This window comes from Cyprinus carpio, chromosome A11, assembly GCF_018340385.1.
Source record: "Cyprinus carpio isolate SPL01 chromosome A11, ASM1834038v1, whole genome shotgun sequence".
NCBI lineage: Eukaryota > Metazoa > Chordata > Actinopteri > Cypriniformes > Cyprinidae > Cyprinus > Cyprinus carpio.
The window spans coordinates 21983457-22002434 of NC_056582.1; the positions used below are offsets into that span (position 1 = coordinate 21983457).

An 18978-nucleotide genomic window follows, 5' to 3' on the forward strand; every position below is an offset into this window, starting at 1 on the left:
TGCAAGACAATAATGTGGATATGAGTCAAGATCATCAATATTTTTAGCCTTTGCCCAAAGAGAAAGTTTCGCTAATAGCTGTTTAAAGTGATCTTTGTGGTTGTTTTTGCAGCAGGGGTCATTTTAACTTTATGGTAGTAATGTTATTCATTTAGACTTTGTTAGATATAAAAAGTTGTCTTTTTAATTAATGAAATGTCTAATAATGTATATTAATGCATGATTACTGCACCGAGTTAATCTGATGTCCTTCCAAAAAGGACATTTTTTTTTTCAGTCAGTTAATAAAAGGACTCAGAACTATCTATCTGCAGCTGTAAATGACTTTGTCAAGCAGATGGAAGAGGAGACTCTTTAAGAAGTAATTGTAGGTGTCCTAAAGACAGCTTTGAATATAATTGCCAATGCAGATGTCCAGAAAATTGCATTGGGTGGACCAGGCATGAGGTAGAACAAACAAAATACTTAAAATAGAGGAAAAAGTGAGAGAATAACCATTGTGCCATTTCAGAATGAGTACTTATATATATAAAACAACTACAAACAGGTGGTGGTGGTGGGAACAAAGTACTTGGAGTCATTTCAGAAAATGTGTGAAACGGACGCTCAGAACCATGCTGCCACCTACTGCAGTGTTACGGTAGTGCATGGACTCAATCCCTTGCTAACTCCCTGTTTTATGTGGAAAACAGAATTTATGGATGATGAAATGGCTGGGAAAAAATTAAATGAATTACATTTAAGAAGGGAAATGAGCATCATGGCCACATTCCACGACATCTCAGCATCATGTCTGTGAGTTCTGCACGACTCAATAAACATTTACAGCATTGTTATCATTTAAAAGCATGTCGCTTTTATTCAGTTATTGTGGGAATGCAAAGTGGCAAATGTAATCTCTGAAAGCTGCCTTAGTCTTTCAAGGAGCACGAAATGTTACAACTGTATTTCAGTTCCTGAGACAAGAATAGAAATAATTACAATTCAGGCAAAAGAGAAAATACAAGTCAACTTGATTGTCAAGTCTACACTCCTGTGATACGGCTTCAAATTCACGAGTCTTTAAAATTTTTTACAAAAACACAGATCCATCACCACTCCTACATCACTAATTAAAAAAAAAAAGAATAAAACACAGAAGCTCTTCTGCGTGAGGCTCATAACTCAACCTTGTGTTTTTCAACTGTAGCAGCTTTAGGTTCTGTGGTCGTTGGCTTTGTTTTCTTGTCATCTGCAGTATTTTTAACAGTTGTTTTGCCTGTTTTCTTCTTTTTGTCTGATGTTACAGGTTTTGTCTTGTTAGCTGTTTTTGATTTCTTTTTCTCAGCTGTTGTGGTTTTTGTTTTGTCTGACTCTGTGCTCTTTGTTTTGTCTGCTTTAGCTTTTGTTTGGGTTTCTTTTTTTGCTGGCTTTTTTGATGTTTTTGCCTTTGGTTTTTCACTTTTCTTCACCACTTTGCTGTCAGTTTTGTTGTCCTCTGTAGCTTTGGTAGGTTGTTCTGCAGATGTGCTTGTCTTTACGGTGTCTTTTTCGGTTGTTTTAACAGAAACTGTTTCTTCAGGTTCAGAGGGTTTGGCTTCACTGTCCATTACTGTTTTCTGGACATCAGCATCAAGTGGGCTGGAAAGCTTTTTCAGAAGTTCTTCAGCCTGTAAACGCTCCTGTGGACACAACAAAATGTAAAAGGGTTAGACAAAGACGGAACTTTTAACAACTACAACTTAAGAGATAACCGATCTGTGCAATTTTTGTGTTATTTGTATACTATTATAGTTTTTTTTTTTTAAATACTTGGAATTGGCTTTTATTTTTATATTTTCAGTTTTTATTTAAATCTTAATAATTTTAGTAATTTTGTTATGTGTCTTTGTCATTTTTATATTTCTTTCACTTAATTATTCATTTAGTAATTTTTGTAATTCAACCTATTTCATTTCAGATGGTTGCAAATGCCATACTTTTCTAATTTTGTTTGTTTTTTATTCAATATTTATATTTAATTTCATTTTATTTCAGTTTTCATTTAAATTTGAGTTTTTTAAGTTCTAATAATTTTGTTATGTGCTTTTGTCATTTTTATTAGTTTTAATGTTTCTATTTACCTTTACTTTATTCATTTAGTTTTAGTAATTTGTACATCAACTTATTTTATTTCAGTTGCAAAGGCCACATTTCTATATTTATATTTAATTTTATTTCAGCTTTATTTCTAAATTAACTAAATATTTTGAATAGTCTTAGTTAACAATAACAACACTGCAACAGACCCCATGAAAGTGTTAGTTTTCCTGTTTAAATCTACAGTTAATCCAGTTGCTTTATTTTACCATTCACAAAGCTGCACTGAAAGTCATACTTGCCTTCTCATTGTGATGAGGATCCAGAGTGAACTGAAGCACTACAGCGCACCTCTGGCCTTTGGTAACTGCGGTCACTCCATGAAGGTTATCCTGTCCAGCTCTGAATCCCACGACTGTACCACACCGAGGCTTCACTACAGACTGAAAAGAGGGTAGAGTGAAATAACATAGAAAACTTAGTCTTAGAAAACTCATGCCACAACAGCACATTTTATCAACACAGTTAGTGGAACATGCTGCTGCATGGACGTCGACCAAGTCTAAAATAACTCACTAGCATTGCTGGGGAAGCTACCTTGAAATTGTAGTTTGTCAAGCAACAATGCGTTAAAAGTAGTTAAAACCATATTCGGCTCAATTTACAGGAACCAGTAAAATAGGGATAAATAATAAAATATTTATTTAACTACAAAAAGTAAACATAAATGAATCACTTTTTTGAACTGATTCATTGAAATGAACTGTTTGAACAAACTGATTTGCTAAAATAAATCAGACTTTCCAATGCTAGTTGACAAGGAAAGCATATTCCAAAGTATAGTGTTTGATTAGTTAGTTAGTTAGTTAGTTAGTTAGTTAGTTAGTTAAATCTTGGCTAAACCTACTACATTACTGAAATATGCAGTCATGTTAATAGCGTCACTTATTTTATTTAGTTAGTTACTCCTCTGCACAGCTCACTAATTTGAATTAAAATAATGCAAAATGTTTAGAAATCTTACAGAGACAGTTTTGGCATCTGACTCGGTGAGGATAAAATCTCCCCCTTCAAAGATGTCATTGAGGTACAAAATGGCACTACAAATCAACAAAAATAATGTATTAGTGAAAACGTTATAAACTAAATATCCTTGATGTTTTACTGGTTCCTCAAGAGGCAAACCTGTAGCCTTGATCGCTGTACGCTGATGGATCTTTGATACAGTCGTTGAGCTCTGAGATGAGCAGACAGTCTGCACGCTCCTCCTGTTTCTCTGGATTGAAAGAGAGGACAACATATGCTTGTTTAAGAACTAAATAGGTCTGTGTTCAAGATGCAAAAATAATGTGCATTTCGTTAAAAAAAAAAGTCAGTTTACCGATGGCAGATCGGCAGACCAGGTTTGAGCTAGAGAAATACAGGGGCGATTCCAGACCAAAGTTAGATTCCAGAAGCTTTCGAATTTTCTCACTGAGGTCGGAAAACAAACGTGCACTCTTCAAGGGAACCAGATCCTCCTGACCAAGGTATGAGGAAAAAAGCTTTTAAGTGATGAATTAAAATACAATATACCTGTAAAGAAAGTCAACATTGTTCTAGAAAAAACAAAGAGCATCACATTTGTAGTCTGCATAATCTAAATCAGCCTAATACCTCAAGCATAAAGGATTATTATTATTTATTTATTTTTACATACACTAATGAAAATAAAGGTTCCTAAATATTGTTTTCACAGCAATGCCACAGAAGAACCATTTTTGGTTACTCAAAGAACTTTTCAGTGAACAGTTCCTTAAATAAACATTTGTTTTTCTTAGTGTGAAGTCCATTTTAAAAATGTAAAGAATCTTTTTCCAATATAAAGAATCTTTCGTAGAATAGAAAGATTCCATGAATCTTAAGGTGCTTCATGGAACCACAGATGCCGATAAAGCATCTTTAATTTTTTTTTCTTTTTTTATAAGTTTAATACTGTTCAAAAGTTTGGGTCAGTAAGATTTTTTTCTGGTAAATAATAATTCTATTCAGCAGAAACACACTCAGTTGATTAAAAGTGACAGTAAAGAGATTTACTGTATTATGTTACAACATATTCTATTTAAAATAAATGCTGTTCTTCTGTACTTTCTATTCAAAAATTCAAGAATCCTGAAAAAAAATGAAGCAGCACATCTGTTTTAAACATTGATGATAATCAGAAATGTTTCTTGAGCAGCAAAACAGCATATTTCAGAAAATTCAGCTTTGCTATCAGAGGAATAAATCACATTTTAAATATATTCAAATAGAAAAAATTTAATTTAATATTAATGTAACAATATTACTTTATTTTTTATTAAATAAATGCAGCCTTGGTGAGCATACGAGGATTTTAAACAATAGTTTATCAACAAAAAAAAAGAAACTAAACGACTGACAAAGTGTTGCATGTTCCTTTAACTGATTAGAACATGGTGCAATTATTAGTTTCATGATTTCATTGAATTCAAGAGGATTTTTTAAACCCTTAAGTAACGTAGGTGTCACCTGCAGAGCTTTGAGAACCAAAATATCCTGAAACATCTCACTCGCCGAATGAGGGGAGGGTGTTGCTTTAAAAGCATCTTGAATAGCTGCTTCCTGCAAGATTTAGGTCATAGAAAAGATAAATATTTAGTTGACTGCAGAAAATACAAAAATATCTTATTGTCTATTCTTCTGGGAAAAAGAAAGAAATGTTAAGCATACACTTGAGAGGCGATGAAGCTCCTGACACTCGTCGGACGTGATTACACCATCCAGGACGACCCGCTGTGAACCATTCAGGGCTGAGGATGTCAGGGTTTCCGGGAGTTTGTTGGCAGTTTCTGGAGCAGGGGCTGGATTGATATCTGAAAAAGCACCAGTCGCAGGACCAGGTCGTGTAACTTGCTTATCCCTTCACATATGTTGAATTTTATTTTAAGTCTTACCATCTTTCACCAACTTGACCAGGTCTGATGAGTCTTTACTCTTCTCTTCTACAAGTGTCTCGATCTCTTTCATCAGGTTAGTGATCTCCTCTGTAATCCTGGCGGCTGTTTCTTTGTCCGCCCTGCGTGCACAGAGGAAACCAACATCAGGTCAGTTGAACTTTCGTGTTAATATATCACATGCAACAACAAAAGGATACTTACTTTTGTTTGTCTCTTAGTTTCTTGGGTATGATGTCCTCGGGGGTCCATGTGTCCTGAGACAGAATGAGATAAAGATTTCATTATAACTTATAACTGAACAAATAAATATGGGAATCATAGCACTGAGCACATGTTAATACACTTACTGGATCAACAAAAGTTTTACCAAACATCTCATAGCCAAAGTAAAGAAGCTCTTTTTCCAGCAAAGACCTCTTAATGTGCTGCTTAACAACCTGCAATGAGAAAAAAAAAACAAAAAAAAAAACACAATCTTTTGTTCAAAATGAATCTGAAGTCTGCACTGAAAGCATGCACAATGTTGCATCATGTATTTCCATTGGAAATAAATTAATAATGTTTTTATTAACTGATATTACAAATAAATGTGCTGTAGATCAAAAGCATGCATGTGCATCAGTGGCACATGCGGACAGCACCTCTCTGGCTGTAATGTTGACGGCTTTGTCATCTCCCAGCACAGCTGAATAGTACGCCAAGTTCTGAGCCATAACCGCATCCTCAGGGTGGAAGAGCAGGTATGTTTTAGCACACTCAATGGCCTGCTCGTATTTCTCACCTGGGAGAGCAAGAGAGTAAACCTTTAAAAATGAACTCATACATAAATAATACACGATGCATTTAAAGCATTCTGCAGTACACAAAAAATGTGACTTTATTAGCAACACCCCAATATATCTACCTGCTGTGCAAACTGTGATGTACTTAAATATACTACACACACACACACACACACACACACACACACACACACACACACACATATATATATATATATATATATATATATATATACTCACATATAATCTGATAAACCTGGAAGTGTTATTTTAGCATTATTTATATACTACTAGAATATTTGTTCATATTTTGAATAAACTTTTTATATTGATATTTAGTATTTTTCAGTGTTATTAATTTTTGTACTTAAGTACTTTAACTTATTTTCGTAAATTGCAAAGGCAAGAGTTCTAATTTCATTTTTTTTCTTAATGAAAAGTTGTCAAATGTATGCTTTTTTAATTAATATTTTATTTTATTGTGGATTTATTTCAATTACTGAAACCAGGGTTATTATAGTTAACTAAAATGAAAACCATAACAAAACATTTTTGTTATTTGAAATAAAAGAAACAGGAACTGAAATAATATAAAAAACTTTTCTATCTAATATTTTATATTTATATTTTACTTTATTGCAGATTTATTTCAGTAACTGAAACCAGGGTTGTTATAGTTAACTAAAACTAAAACTTATAAACTTATTTTATTTTAGCTAATTGCCAAGACAACATTTCTCATTTTAAATTACTTTAATTTGACATACTTAACTAAAACTGAAAAAAAAAAAAAAAACTTAATAGACAGCAGTAAAACAACATTGGTTTTGGTTTTAGTTAACAATAACAAAACAGAAATCTGGTACTGAATATGCTTCTGCTGATGATGAGTGTGTCGTACTGTTATAGTATGAGAACTGAAGGTAGTTAAAGTGCGATGGGAGGAAATCTTCAAAAGGCTTCTCTCTTCCAGCGGTGGATGCCAGATCCACAGCGCAGTTCTGTTTGCAGTTCAGAACGTGAAGGTAATGATCTGTGATCAAAGCAAACATAGACAACAAAAATCCATATTTATAAAACATTTAGTGTAACAGAACTACATACAAGAAAAAGAGAAATCAAATGAGACATCATGAGATTTCAAAATGACATCAAATGAAATCAAAGAGAATCTGGTGTTGTTAAATCAAAAGCATCAGAATACCACGTGCCTGTCACAGATTGAAAGAGATCAGCGTTGTACTCCATGTAGTTGTAACCGTCATAATTGAACGCTCCTTCGCAAAGAACTCTGCATTCTTCATAAGCAGTGAAATATTCTTCAACAGCGGCTTCAAAGTGCTCGATGGCTGGGGCAAAATCTTCTGCACTGTAATGAATCTTGCCCTCTAAAAATTCAGTCTGTAAATCAGCAATTACAGGTACAGCCAATTATATTTCAACATTATAAACATTTTATAAGGCAGTAAGATCATATGGATAAAATCTAGACATATTCAGATTAACAAACATTACTCGTACCATGTGCGGTCTCTCCTCCAGGTCCTTGAAATCTGTCTCTTGCACCCCGGCCATCATCATGTAGTACTCTAAATTCTGTTTCATCTCTACGTGGTCAGGGTTTGCTATGAAAAATGTATTTGCTGCTGCCACTGCCTTGTCAAGCTTGTTTATCTGTAAGTGCAAAGAAAACAAAGAAATATTCAGATATTGGTTAGAAAACACTCATGCTTTCCAAGTTATACTTTAGAGACAGAATTGTTCCTAGAATATAGCTAAACTTCAAAATAAATGAATACATAAATATATAATCATATTAAAAGTCATATTTAAGAGTTCAGCACAACTGTTTTCAGCATTAGTATATATACTATATAATATAATAATATTATATATATATATATATATATATATATATATATATATATATATATATATATATAGCACCAATATATCAGCATATATATATAAATATCACCAAAACACCAAATAATAAAGAAATCATAATGAAAATTCAACACAAAATAATAAATTAATTATTCATAAAATTCATTGTACAAATAAATGCCTACATTAAAAAAATAAAAAAAAAAAATAAATATATATACTTGCATAAAGCATATATATATATAATATTTTATATATATATATATATATATATTTTAATGCAACAACGATGCTTTATATATTAAATCAATGACTATCATTAAAGTAGTGCTGTTGTCATTGAAGCAATCCTTGAAATGTGTGATGACTTTGCTGTTCATACTTGTTGGTACTATAGTTTTTTAATGCAACAACGATGCTTTTTCATTAGGCCCAGTGGTCTGAGGCTCACGCACCCGACTGTATATCTCATTTAAACCATCATTTTACAAGGCAGTGCTATTTTAACGCCCCTGGGCAGTTCTAAAACTCTGCAAGGCTCCACCTAAAGACGTGGCACAGTGATGTGAGTTTGGGGGGGGGGGGTTGGGGAAACGTAGAAGAGCTTCTTTAACGGGTAACCATTCACTAACAAATGCATAAATGTTGTGTACAAAATCTGATCAAATGTATCTGATGCACTTTTATGCACTGATACAATGTATTTAATAACTTATTATTCTTTGTTTACAAAAAACTTTATGCTAATGAGATGCACTGATTTTATCCCCATTCCTGTTTACTTTTTTTAAATGCCTCTTCTTTACCTTAAAGTAAGCCACTTGCAGGTAATTGTAAGGCGTCCTCTTCTTGAACTCCAGCTCTATAGCCTCACTAACTTTATGGAGTGTCGGTGGTCCCGTTTTCTCGCTTTCACATGCACTCACACAATCGGCCCGTTTGAGAATCCTCTGGAAAAACGCTAAATCCTCCACGGCCCCGGTTCCTGGGATCGGGACACCCACACCTGGGAAAGGGTCCCCGAAAGCGGTGTGATTCGCGCAGGATAAGCGGCAGTGCGTCTGGATTTTACGCAGCGCTGCTTTATTCCGCAAAGCTCTTTCCATGTTCAGGATCACAGCCAGCCAGTCCTCTTTATAGTACGCCTCCACCGCGTTATCAAAAAGCAGATCGTACGGCTCAAATATTCCATTGCTTTGAGTGTCACACAAGGTGAACTGGACAGCGGAGAGGATTGATATCAAGGACAGTGAGGTCCACATCTCGGAGACTGTAGGCCTGTGAGGTAGAACTCGGGTTTGGAGAATCTCCGAAAGTCTTTGGAGAGGGTGGAGCTCCAGGACTGTGTGTAAGAGCTGAGAAATTTAGGGCAACTGTGTGAATAAAGTAGGCTATCCATACTTTATAGTTTTAGTTGAAAATGCATAAATTATACGGTATATATGAATAATATAGACCTGCAGAAACAGTGAGAATTGAGTTGGCAATTTTAGTTTTTGCTCTTTTAATTTTAAATTTTTTTTTTTTTTTTTTTTTTTGTAATCCAGAATGTAAGTAGTGTCTATTTCTATTTTTATATTCGGTAACACTTTACAATAAGGTTCATTAGTTGACTACTTAAGTTGACATGAACTAAGAATGAACAATATTTATTAATCTTAATGTTAATTTCAACATTTACTTATGCATTATTAAAATCTAAAGTTGTGCTTGTTAACATTAGTTAATGCACTCTGAATTAACATGAACTAACAATGAACAACTGTATTTTCGTTAACGTTAACACAGATGTATAAATACTGTAATAAATGTATTGTTCATTGTTTGTTCATGTTAATTAATACATTAACTAACATTAACTGATGGAACCTTATTGTACAATGTTTCTTTATATTAATTTGTCGGGAGAAAAAAAAGCAGGATAACACTACAGTGACCTTTATTAAGTGATTAGGAAACATAATTAACCTCTTAACAGATCAGCAGTTTGTATGTTCTCATATGATAAAATGCAGTATTCTTGTATCTGTATCTGGTAAGCATAATTTATGTATTTATTTTATCAAGTTATTTTTAAGTTTAACTGAAAGTTCAATTTCACAAAAATTAATTTTAAGGTAATAATAATAAAAACTATTTGTACCTGGGATCTTTCATTACAAATTATGTTTTATAAAGTTATTTTAAAGTTTTACTAGGCTAAAAGTTACAATTTGCAGACTTTTTCCAAATAAATAAATGAACTGTCGTGTGTGTGTGTGTGTGTGTGAGAGAGAGAGAGAGAGAGAGAGAGAGAGACTAAACTGTTGATGTTTGTAAAAAAAAAATAAAAAAAATAAGAAAGATAAAACCAGTGAAATATCTTGCATAATTCAGATAATATGAAGGAATCGTCCAAAGGTGTAGTGCAAAACAAATGATAAACTTGCACAGACTTGCAGTTTTTTGGTTTCATAATTTCAAACTTAGATCTTTCATAACTGCAGAAAACTTGCAATCTACATAACAGGACAGAAAGGCTACGGCTAGACATGCATGATCGCTTTGCATTTGAGTTATCGATATAATAAATATGAATATGCATTGTGTTATTCAAAAGTATTATTTTAAAAACACATGCTACAGTTTAAACCCTCATTAAATATGTGTGTAAATTATTATATGACCAAAATATAGGACTTTGTATACAGGCAAATATCACGGCTACTACTCGATTCAGGACCCCAGAAACGCCTCCTCTGTGTTGAGGCAGACTTTTGTTTTGTGACTCCGGTGAAAAGTCTCGTGTTCATTCGCTGAGCGCTACGGGACATTTAATTACAGAATGGATAAAACCGTCTGTTTACCACAACAACCCAACAAAACCAGCACGGGTAAGACAGTGCTTTCAACGGTGAACTAATTCTTTTTAGTTTAGGTTTAGGTTGTCTGTTAATTCATTGAATTGCTCGAGTCATTCATTCCTCCGCACCATAGTATTTAACAGTGATTGAATGTTTTAGCTCCAAAGTATTATCAGAGACAAACAGAATATATGCTTGTTATAAGTTGATACATTTTTTGTAATGTTATTAAATATCCCATTATTTGTATTATAGTAAGTGCCATGATACGAAGCTACCAGCACTCACGTTCAGAAGTTTAAATCATTTGCTTTATTTTATTTTATCTTTTTTTTCTTTTTTTTTAAAAAAAAGAAAAAGAAAGAAAATCTTAACACCATAAACATCTGCTCTGCACCTCCAGAGGCGCTTACTTTCACTCTCAAGAGGTTATCCAACCTGTTACATAATAACCTTTACATAATTCTTTGTAGTTTATTGATGAATTACTGTGGGATCTCAGATCAGATCAGTGCAGAAAGCTTTTAAAACCACTCTGCCATTTATATATATATAGAGAGAGAGAGCGCTTTATTCAATACTGATTGTGTCAAACAGGAAAATAGTTTGTCATTAATACAAGAGGACAGTAACACAGAGTCACTTTTCCAATTAAAGTCAGTTCATTGATGATTCAGTGATGTCATCATCCACTTCAGCTCTCTTCCGGTAGTGTCTGTGCAATCAGTCGAGCGTCCCCAACTAAGCAAGCCAAAGGTGACAGTGGCAAGGAACCGAAACACCATCGGTGACAGAAATGGCGAAAAAAAAAAAAACCTTGGGAGAAAACAGACTCTGTGAGGAGCTAGTTCTCCTCTGGCCAGACGAAACCAGCATGGCGTGGTTTCATTCCAGGCTGCGACGCACGTCAGATTGTGCAGAGGACTTGTCTGGCTTCTGTGGACTTGTGCCGATGGTTGGCTAGCTGGCTTGTCTAGTTGACATGTTCTCCGGTGACATTCAGGGCTGTAGAGGTCATCTCTAGGTGCTGAGCCACGTGGTTTGGATCCATATGGCTACAGTGACCTCCAAATAAGAATGAAAGAGCCTAATATCAGCATAGATGCCATTCTTCTTACTATGTAACGAGTATTTCTCTTATTATATATTATTCTCTTATTTTAATTTCTCTTATTATGGCAATGGTGTAATATATTGTAAGAAAAAATGAGGATGTTGAAGATCTCAATAAAGATGCATAGCAGTGACAAAGTACTTATACTACCTTGGGTTCAATGGAGTCGGAATAAACCCCAAACATCTTAAACTCATTCCTTGTATACAGTTACAATTTACTACTCTTAATGTAAAAGAAGTTGCTTCTGTTGTAACAGCTGTGCTCTGTATGTTAATTAAGTTTAGACACCCCATTGTCTTAGATGATTCTCGGTGTCCCACTCATTCTCATTCTGCAATTAAAGAGCATTTGCTAAGGATGTGATCATCCCAGATGGAGCAGAAACAACACAACTGTTGACTATCTTCTTCTTCTCTATAATAATTAGGCCATTTTGGAAAATGAACATGATTAAACATGTATTTTGGAGTGGAATCTGCCACTAAAAATCATCTCTGTGCTGTGCAGCAGTATTTTACATGTTAACAATGTTAATATTATAGTAACTTTGGTGGAGACCAGCAGTAACCCGAGTGGAATGGCACTGGTGAGCCCCTACCAGACTAACCGGGTTGGGGATCCCATGGATCTAGTTGCTCTGGCACAGCAAGTACAGAAGGTAAGTGATGCTTTAGTTCTATCACTTTACTGATATGGAAATACAGGTTTTTTTGTGTGTGTAGGGATTTTATTTATTTATTTTGGTAATTTAGGAGATGACTTTATTAGAGCCAATGCTTGCAACAAACTTACAGTGATTGCTGACCAGATAAGATACCTTCAGGAGCAAGCAAGAAAGGTAAGATTGAACTGTCAATCAAATTATCATTTTGTTTTACAGCAGTACCACAAATGTCCCTGGACTTAAAGGAATAGTTTATCAAAAGTTTTTTTTTTCATCCAATATATATTTGAGTTTCTTTCTTCATCAGAACAGATTTCCAGAAATGTAGCATTCCATCACTTGCTCACCAATGGATTCTCTGCAGTGAATGGGTGCCGTCAGAATGAGAGTCCAAACAGTTGATAAAAACAAAACTCAAGTAATCCACATGATTCCAGTTTTGAAGTTAAAAATGTTTTGTTGGATTTGTTTCTTGCAAAAATGCAGCTTTTCACTTCACAAGTGAGCGTAGATTACTGTGATGTTTTTATCTTATTCTGACGGCACCCATTCACTACAGAGTAATGCTACATTTCTCCAAATCTGTTCCCATGAAGAAACAAACTCATCTACATCTTGGGTGGCCTGAGGGCAAGTAATTTTAAACAAATTTTCAAACTATTTCTTTACGTTTAAATATCTGTGATAATAATCTAATATGTGACAAATAAGTAATGGTTAAATAATTTTGTGTTTGCACTTTAGGTTTTAGAAGATGCCAAGAAAGATGCTGAGCTTCACCATGCTGCCTGCAATGTTGTGAAGAAACCAGGAAACATGTATTATCTTTACATGCGTGAATCCGGACAGCGGTACTTCTCCATTCTGTCTCCACAGGCGAGTTGATTGCCACATTATGAGTGTCTTGGTCTCATCAGTTGACATGAGTGAGAAGTGGGGTCAGTCTGAACTGGTTGGCGCCAACTAGCGTGACTGTAATTGCAAACTCAGAAATGAGGAATTCTGCTTTTCATTAATTAAAACAAATTACAGAAAAGGCCACCAGAAAACAAATAGTTTTAAATAGCTAATGTATTTAATCTCTTACAGGAATGGGGTCCTAGTTGCCCTCACAAGTTCCTTGGCGCATACAAACTCCAACATGACATGTCTTGGACACCACAAGAGGAGGTTGAAAAGCGGGATTCTGAATATGCTATTATGGATAAACTGTTGAACAGACAAACTGCTCTGCCAGCCTGTACTGAGCCCAACTTTGAAGGTCTTTCACAGTGAAAGGGCACAGCTCACTCACAGACTGTCTTATCTGGTCATGGAAGCCACATAGTCTTAAAAGATACTAATTGTTTGTTAATAGAAACTTTTTGGCAAATTAAAATCTTCAGTTTTGCATACTGAAAACTTTGCCTTGTCACTACTGCTGGACCTGTAAATCTGTCATTCAGTCATGCATTTAATGTGTCTTTATGGTCAGATTTCCTTTTTTTTTTTTTTCTCAGAGCTACAGATATTTTTGGGTATGTTGTTTTCATTAAATCATTCATTCAATATCTTATATTGATTTTTCTTTTTATTAAGCAGATGAAAAACACTGCTTACTCTACATAAAACAGCATAACGTGCTCATATATATTTTATTAAACACATTAGTCAGAGATTTTATATACAGACACGACTGGTGTTAAATCAAAAAAGGAGGTAATAAAAATCGATTTAACTGGTTAAAATCAACTGTGTAAATGAACACATGCAATACATCCATTTAGTCATCGGTTACTGTTGTGCTACAATGATCAGTAATGTTTTGGAGGTAAGAGTTCACAAAGGGTAACAGCTCCCAGTTGTCCGTTGCAATGCTGACCTGAATGGCATCTTCAGCCTGTGTAATCTTCAGAAGGACATGGCACATGGGTGGAAGAAAGAACAATACTTTCCACAATATTTTGCTCTGCTGATCTGTAATAAGGTAACCCTGGAAATGTGCCTTGATGAGATCAGCAAGACTTTCATCTCCAGTTTTGAAACAGAAAAGACTAATGGCTGACTTGTCAGGATTCTCAGAGGCTGCGGCCTCCCAAATGCGGTCAAACACTTGCTCTTTGCATTCACAGGACGTGTTCGGCGGTAAAGGCAGAGGAAGGAATATCTCAGGGAATGAAACGCTCACATCAGGCAGTTGGCTGTGCCAAGAACGTCCATCTTGGGTGGTAAATACGGCACTGACACATAAAGTAGTAGGGTAGGGTTGAAAAGGCTTGAGCTTGACTTTGACCTCAAGTGGCTTTCTATCTCTGAACACACATGGTACATGTATGTCATTTACCTTTGCATAATTTGAGTCTTTCAGCTCAAAATGCAGACAAATTGTAAAGACCTTATCGAATAAAGGATCTGTGTCTTTTGCATGAGTCAGATTGTATCTCAAGTTGACCTCGGAGCCAAATCCAGGTGTCTGAAACTGTCCTTGATAAACCTCCAACCAATTCTTAGCCTCTCCCGTTGTCTCCAACAACTCTGAACTTCCCGAAGATCTTTGTGAGGCTTCTTCTTGCACTTTGATGAGTTGTAAAACATGCCGGTTAGTTTTGTGCACAGTCAGGTTACTGGCGATCCCCTCATTTTCAGCCATAATTGCAGAATGCGACCGCTCTTTGGCACGTCCTCCATCAAGTCCTTTGACGAGAACCCCTGCCAGCTTTTCCCATGAAAGGTTGGTTAGCAATGTGTAGTAGAAGCGAGCGTGATCCTTAATGTCCGTGTCATCATAATGTACCGATATGTATTGCAAAAGGTCAGCCAACTCAATAAACACTTGATCAATGGAGGGATGCTCCAAAAGATTGCGACAAACGGCGAGAACTGCGTTTCCAACCTGCCAGTTGCCTCTTTCACACAAGTTGGAGTTGATTAGAATATTAAGAAGGAGGTAAATGGTGTTTCTCTGGGTAATCTGACCCTCTTGAGCCACTCGTTTCAAGACTTTCAAGTGCCAACTCAAATTATGAATCGTCAACTGCAGTGGAGGCATTTCCATAATGCATTTCTGAAGCCCTATCAACAACTTCACCGACCAGACTGGGTCATCCAGATGCTCCTGGATGCGATTTGCGAGGCCAATCAAATTCGGAGCGAGTCGCGAATGTCTGGAATACATGTCGCATAATTTGTCAATCACCTTCTCGGAGAGATTTTCCATGCCATTGAAGTGCATGAGAAAAATGAACAACGCTCTGAAAGAGGTCACCACCACTTCTCTGCTACCGTCATTGTCTATGATCTTCAAAAGGGCCATTATGTGTTCAAACAGGTAGCGGATTCCTTTATCCGCTTCACCCTCATCTGTTTCAAGGTGCACCAAACAAAGAAGGTTTAGCCTGCAGAGCATAGTAGCACTATCATTGAAAACCGTTGGATGAAGAGACGCTGCCAGACGTGGCGTAACCAGCACTGGTAAACTCTCTTCTCCGCTGCTGGATATGGGCCGGTTCTCAGGGAAGTGCAGGATGCATTCCATGTAGAAGAGCTTTTCGGGAATTCTTAGGAGCGGATGCTGGGCTGTGCCCACGAGACGCTTGAGCAGGAAGTTCTCGTCCTCGGCGGTGAAAAGACTATCTGTGAATGTGTCCTTCATAAAGAGCGTGGCATGCATGAGCGAAACGTCTGCCGTTCCGAAGAGTCGCAGAAGCTGCGATTTGAATAACGTTGGAGAGAGTCCCGGAACCATGGCGACAACTTCTACAAGTTCCCTAAGTAGGGCAGACTGGGAAATAGGCGTTTGCAGGTAAGACTCGTCCAAGAGTGAAGACATTATTGATTTGAGTTCTTTACAATCCAAACCTGGTGGCAAACGTGGGACTTGCACCATCATGTTTATTGGCAACAAAGTCAATCCTAAATGATTGCTTTTCCATGCAAACCCTTCATTTCCTCCTAAGATGCTCTTGAACTCTAGGTCAGTAACATCTTTTTGGGTCGTCAAGATCCTTATGGCGTTCTTCAGCCCGAGTGTATAAAGCATACAGTAGGACTGATGCAGAACTGTGGTTTCTTGCTGTTTTAGAAGATACAGGGCCTCTAACTTTTGAGAAAGAAGACCAGGGCTACAGGTTTCCATTTCTCGAAGACAATCACAAGCGGTGGCCCTTATTGGCTGCTGGGAAAGGCCGCATCTGTAGTCATTGGTGTCCTGAATCATCTGAAATAGAAGGTCCAGCCAATCTTCAGCCATCTTCGTGTGGTTAGCCAGGCAGGATGTGCATATTATCACGTTGGTGATGGCCAGCATGACATTGCACTTGAGGATGATGGATTTCTGCGGCGTGTGAGAGAAGACTGACAGTAGTTCAAGGGCTGTTTCCTCTCCAACAGAGGAAGAAGGGCAGAGAATGGTTGGATGGTCCAGTAGCACAGACACAAGGAGAATTTATAAGGAAGAAAAATCACAATAATAAAAAAATAGTAAGTCAATTACAAGGGAAATGCACAGCATTTCTACAAAGCTTTACAGTTAATTAATAGGTCTAGTTACTGAAGAAGCTGCAAACATTGTGGATTTATTAACTAAAACTAAAACCATGAAATTTTTTAAATAAAATAAACCTAAACTTAAATAAATGAACTTTTAACTAAAATAAAATAACTTATTTTATTTTAGCTAGTCGACAAGGTAAAATCGAATAATTTTCATTAATTTTAACGTTCACTTATTTGAGCTAAAATAACTACAACTGAAATATAAAATGAATAAAAAAAAACATACAATAATATATATATATATATAATATAAAAAATATAATACACAACAAAATTAATAAATCTTTCAAATTAAAATAAAAGCAGAAAATATATAAATAAAAACGATTTCACAATTATTTAAAACCTATAATAGCATCCCGTTACAGTAAAATAACCCTGTTTATTTTTACCTGTTAATATATTTATACTATTTCAACGTCTGTATACATGCACATACATATGCATTTTATAAAATACAGTATAATAATGTGTGTTTGTCTGCTTTCGTTACCTTGAGATGATCATTGGCCTTATCATTCCGCAGTTCGTGTAGAAGTTCAGCCAAGAAGCTCTCAGAGGTGGTGGTGGCCAAAAACTGAGATGGACTCAGTTGAAAGGCCGATATTTTCTGATCCCAGAGATCCGTGATGGTCATTCTGGAGAGAAACTGTGACTTAAGATCAGAACAGAGGCATTTATGTGCACGGCTGTGTCGCTGATCGATTTAATAATGCAACATTAAAATAAAAATTGCATTCATTCACTTTAACGACTCACCTATCAGATCTCGCTTAAAAACATAAATAAAGCAATCTTCTGTGTAACACCCAACTATCGACGTCTCTGAAAATCATGTGTTCTAAAGATGTCATATGATAAACCTGTATATTTTAAAATTAAAGTCTAATCCGCCAATTTTAAATAGCCCATAATAATTTTGCCAGGCTGTTTCTCTTATCTAATTATATACTACGTACTTTTAGATTAGTAAAATAATTTTCTTTTAATTTTACACTCATATTATTTTCATGTACATTGCTGAGCTGAAACAGAGTGCTTTTATTTTGAAACGGTCATGTGACCTTGTTTTTGACAAGCACTTTTACTGCCATCGTGTGGTGCGTCAAATATTTAGAGAAGGAGGACAAAAAGGCAACCTAAAATAGAAAATTAAATAAATAAGTAGACGTGGTAAAAGCATACAATCCACAATGAATAAGTATTGGTGATGTAGTACATCTTATCTTGACAAACAGCGAGCTTTATTGCTGTCATTAGCTACATATCAACACTGTTGCTCGTATTGCAAATAATTGCAAAACAATAAAACATAAACGGTAACAAAATGTGCATAATCAATTAACATAATATTATAAACCTATTGAAATGTAAAATATTTAATGTTGTATTCCTATTCTTATTAAATTACTACTAGTAATATTTTATATATACACTGTCGTTCAAAAGTTTGGGATCAGTAAGATTTTTTATTGTTTTTTTTTTAAGATCTTCTGCTCATCATGACTGCATTTATTTGATCAGAAATACAGAAGAAAAAAGCAATAATATTGTGAAATATTATTGCAATTTAAAATAATGTTTTTCTATTTTAATATAGGCCTACTTAAAAATATAATGTATTGCTGTGATTATTGCTGGGTTTTTGTTGTTGTTGTTGTTGTTGTTGTTGTTTCAAAGAAATTAATGCTTTTATTTAGCAAGGAGGTGTTAAATTGATTTTTTTTTTTAAGAATAAATATAATAAAGACTTACATTGTTAGAAACGATTTATATTTTAAATAAACAGTGTTCTTTTTCAACTTATTCATCAAATAGTACTGAAAAAAAGTATCACAAGTTCCAAAAAAAAAAAAAAAAAAAAAAAAAAAAAATATTAAGCAGCATAACAGTTTCCAACATTGATAATAAATCAGCATATTAGAATAATTTCTGAAGGATCATGTGACACTGACTGTAGTAATGCAGATCAACTTTACATCACATAAATAATTATATTTCAATGTATAGGCCTATTCAAATAGAAAACCAGTATTTTAAATGGTAATAATATTTTACATTATTACTGTTTTTCTGTATTTTTGGTCAAATAAATGCAGCTTTGATGAACAGAAGATACTTCTTTAAAACATAAAAA

The 18978-nt window shown here is 35.1% G+C and overlaps 3 protein-coding genes across 5 annotated transcripts; 1 reads left to right on the top strand and 2 right to left on the bottom strand.

Moving 5' to 3' along the window:
* Nucleotides 1-833: 833 nt before the first annotated feature.
* On the bottom strand, nucleotides 834-9016 carry p3h1 (prolyl 3-hydroxylase 1). The gene is made up of 15 exons (XM_042766790.1): nucleotides 8491-9016; nucleotides 7319-7471; nucleotides 7009-7198; nucleotides 6699-6830; nucleotides 5657-5796; nucleotides 5363-5452; nucleotides 5217-5269; nucleotides 5013-5134; nucleotides 4789-4931; nucleotides 4588-4680; nucleotides 3440-3578; nucleotides 3244-3334; nucleotides 3083-3158; nucleotides 2361-2501; nucleotides 834-1661 (listed from the first exon to the last, which is right to left on the bottom strand). Exons 1-15 carry the CDS (start codon nucleotides 8944-8946, stop codon nucleotides 1158-1160), a joined length of 2523 nt encoding a protein of 840 aa, XP_042622724.1. The 5' UTR covers nucleotides 8947-9016; the 3' UTR covers nucleotides 834-1157.
* A 1386-nt stretch (nucleotides 9017-10402) lies between these two features.
* On the top strand, nucleotides 10403-13863 carry LOC109051948 (uncharacterized protein C1orf50 homolog). The gene is made up of 5 exons (XM_042766794.1): nucleotides 10403-10557; nucleotides 12187-12302; nucleotides 12396-12482; nucleotides 13053-13184; nucleotides 13398-13863. Exons 1-5 carry the CDS (start codon nucleotides 10509-10511, stop codon nucleotides 13581-13583), a joined length of 570 nt encoding a protein of 189 aa, XP_042622728.1. The 5' UTR covers nucleotides 10403-10508; the 3' UTR covers nucleotides 13584-13863.
* On the bottom strand, nucleotides 13857-17754 carry ap5b1 (adaptor related protein complex 5 subunit beta 1). 3 transcript variants are annotated; one of them, XM_042766791.1, is made up of 3 exons: nucleotides 17601-17754; nucleotides 17335-17496; nucleotides 13857-16731 (listed from the first exon to the last, which is right to left on the bottom strand). In XM_042766791.1, exons 2-3 carry the CDS (start codon nucleotides 17476-17478, stop codon nucleotides 14071-14073), a joined length of 2805 nt encoding a protein of 934 aa, XP_042622725.1. In that variant the 5' UTR covers nucleotides 17479-17496; nucleotides 17601-17754; the 3' UTR covers nucleotides 13857-14070. The 3 variants fall into 3 exon arrangements, with proteins under 3 accessions (XP_042622725.1, XP_042622726.1, XP_042622727.1); XM_042766792.1 differs by having other exon boundaries at nucleotides 17335-17490; nucleotides 17601-17720; XM_042766793.1 differs by having other exon boundaries at nucleotides 17335-17479; nucleotides 17601-17704.
* Nucleotides 17755-18978: the final 1224 nt, after the last annotated feature.

Bases quoted from the DNA above. Each gene is read 5' to 3' on its own strand.
- p3h1 (XM_042766790.1), bottom strand. From the start codon at position 8,946: ATGTGGACCTCACTGTCCTTGATATCAATCCTCTCCGCTGTCCAGTTC. The intron at 5,797-6,698 runs GTACGACACACT...TTGCTCTCCCAG, and splicing joins TCAGTTCTCATACTATAACA to GTGAGAAATACGAGCAGGCC. The intron at 4,681-4,788 runs GTATGCTTAACA...TAAATCTTGCAG, and splicing joins AGCTTCATCGCCTCTCAAGT to GAAGCAGCTATTCAAGATGC.
- LOC109051948 (XM_042766794.1), top strand. From the start codon at position 10,509: ATGGATAAAACCGTCTGTTTACCACAACAACCCAACAAAACCAGCACG. The intron at 12,483-13,052 runs GTAAGATTGAAC...TTTGCACTTTAG, and splicing joins TTCAGGAGCAAGCAAGAAAG to GTTTTAGAAGATGCCAAGAA. The intron at 13,185-13,397 runs GCGAGTTGATTG...AATCTCTTACAG, and splicing joins TCTCCATTCTGTCTCCACAG to GAATGGGGTCCTAGTTGCCC.
- ap5b1 (XM_042766791.1), bottom strand. From the start codon at position 17,478: ATGACCATCACGGATCTCTGGGATCAGAAAATATCGGCCTTTCAACTG. The intron at 16,732-17,334 runs GTAACGAAAGCA...TCTTCCTTATAA, and splicing joins AGGCCAATGATCATCTCAAG to ATTCTCCTTGTGTCTGTGCT.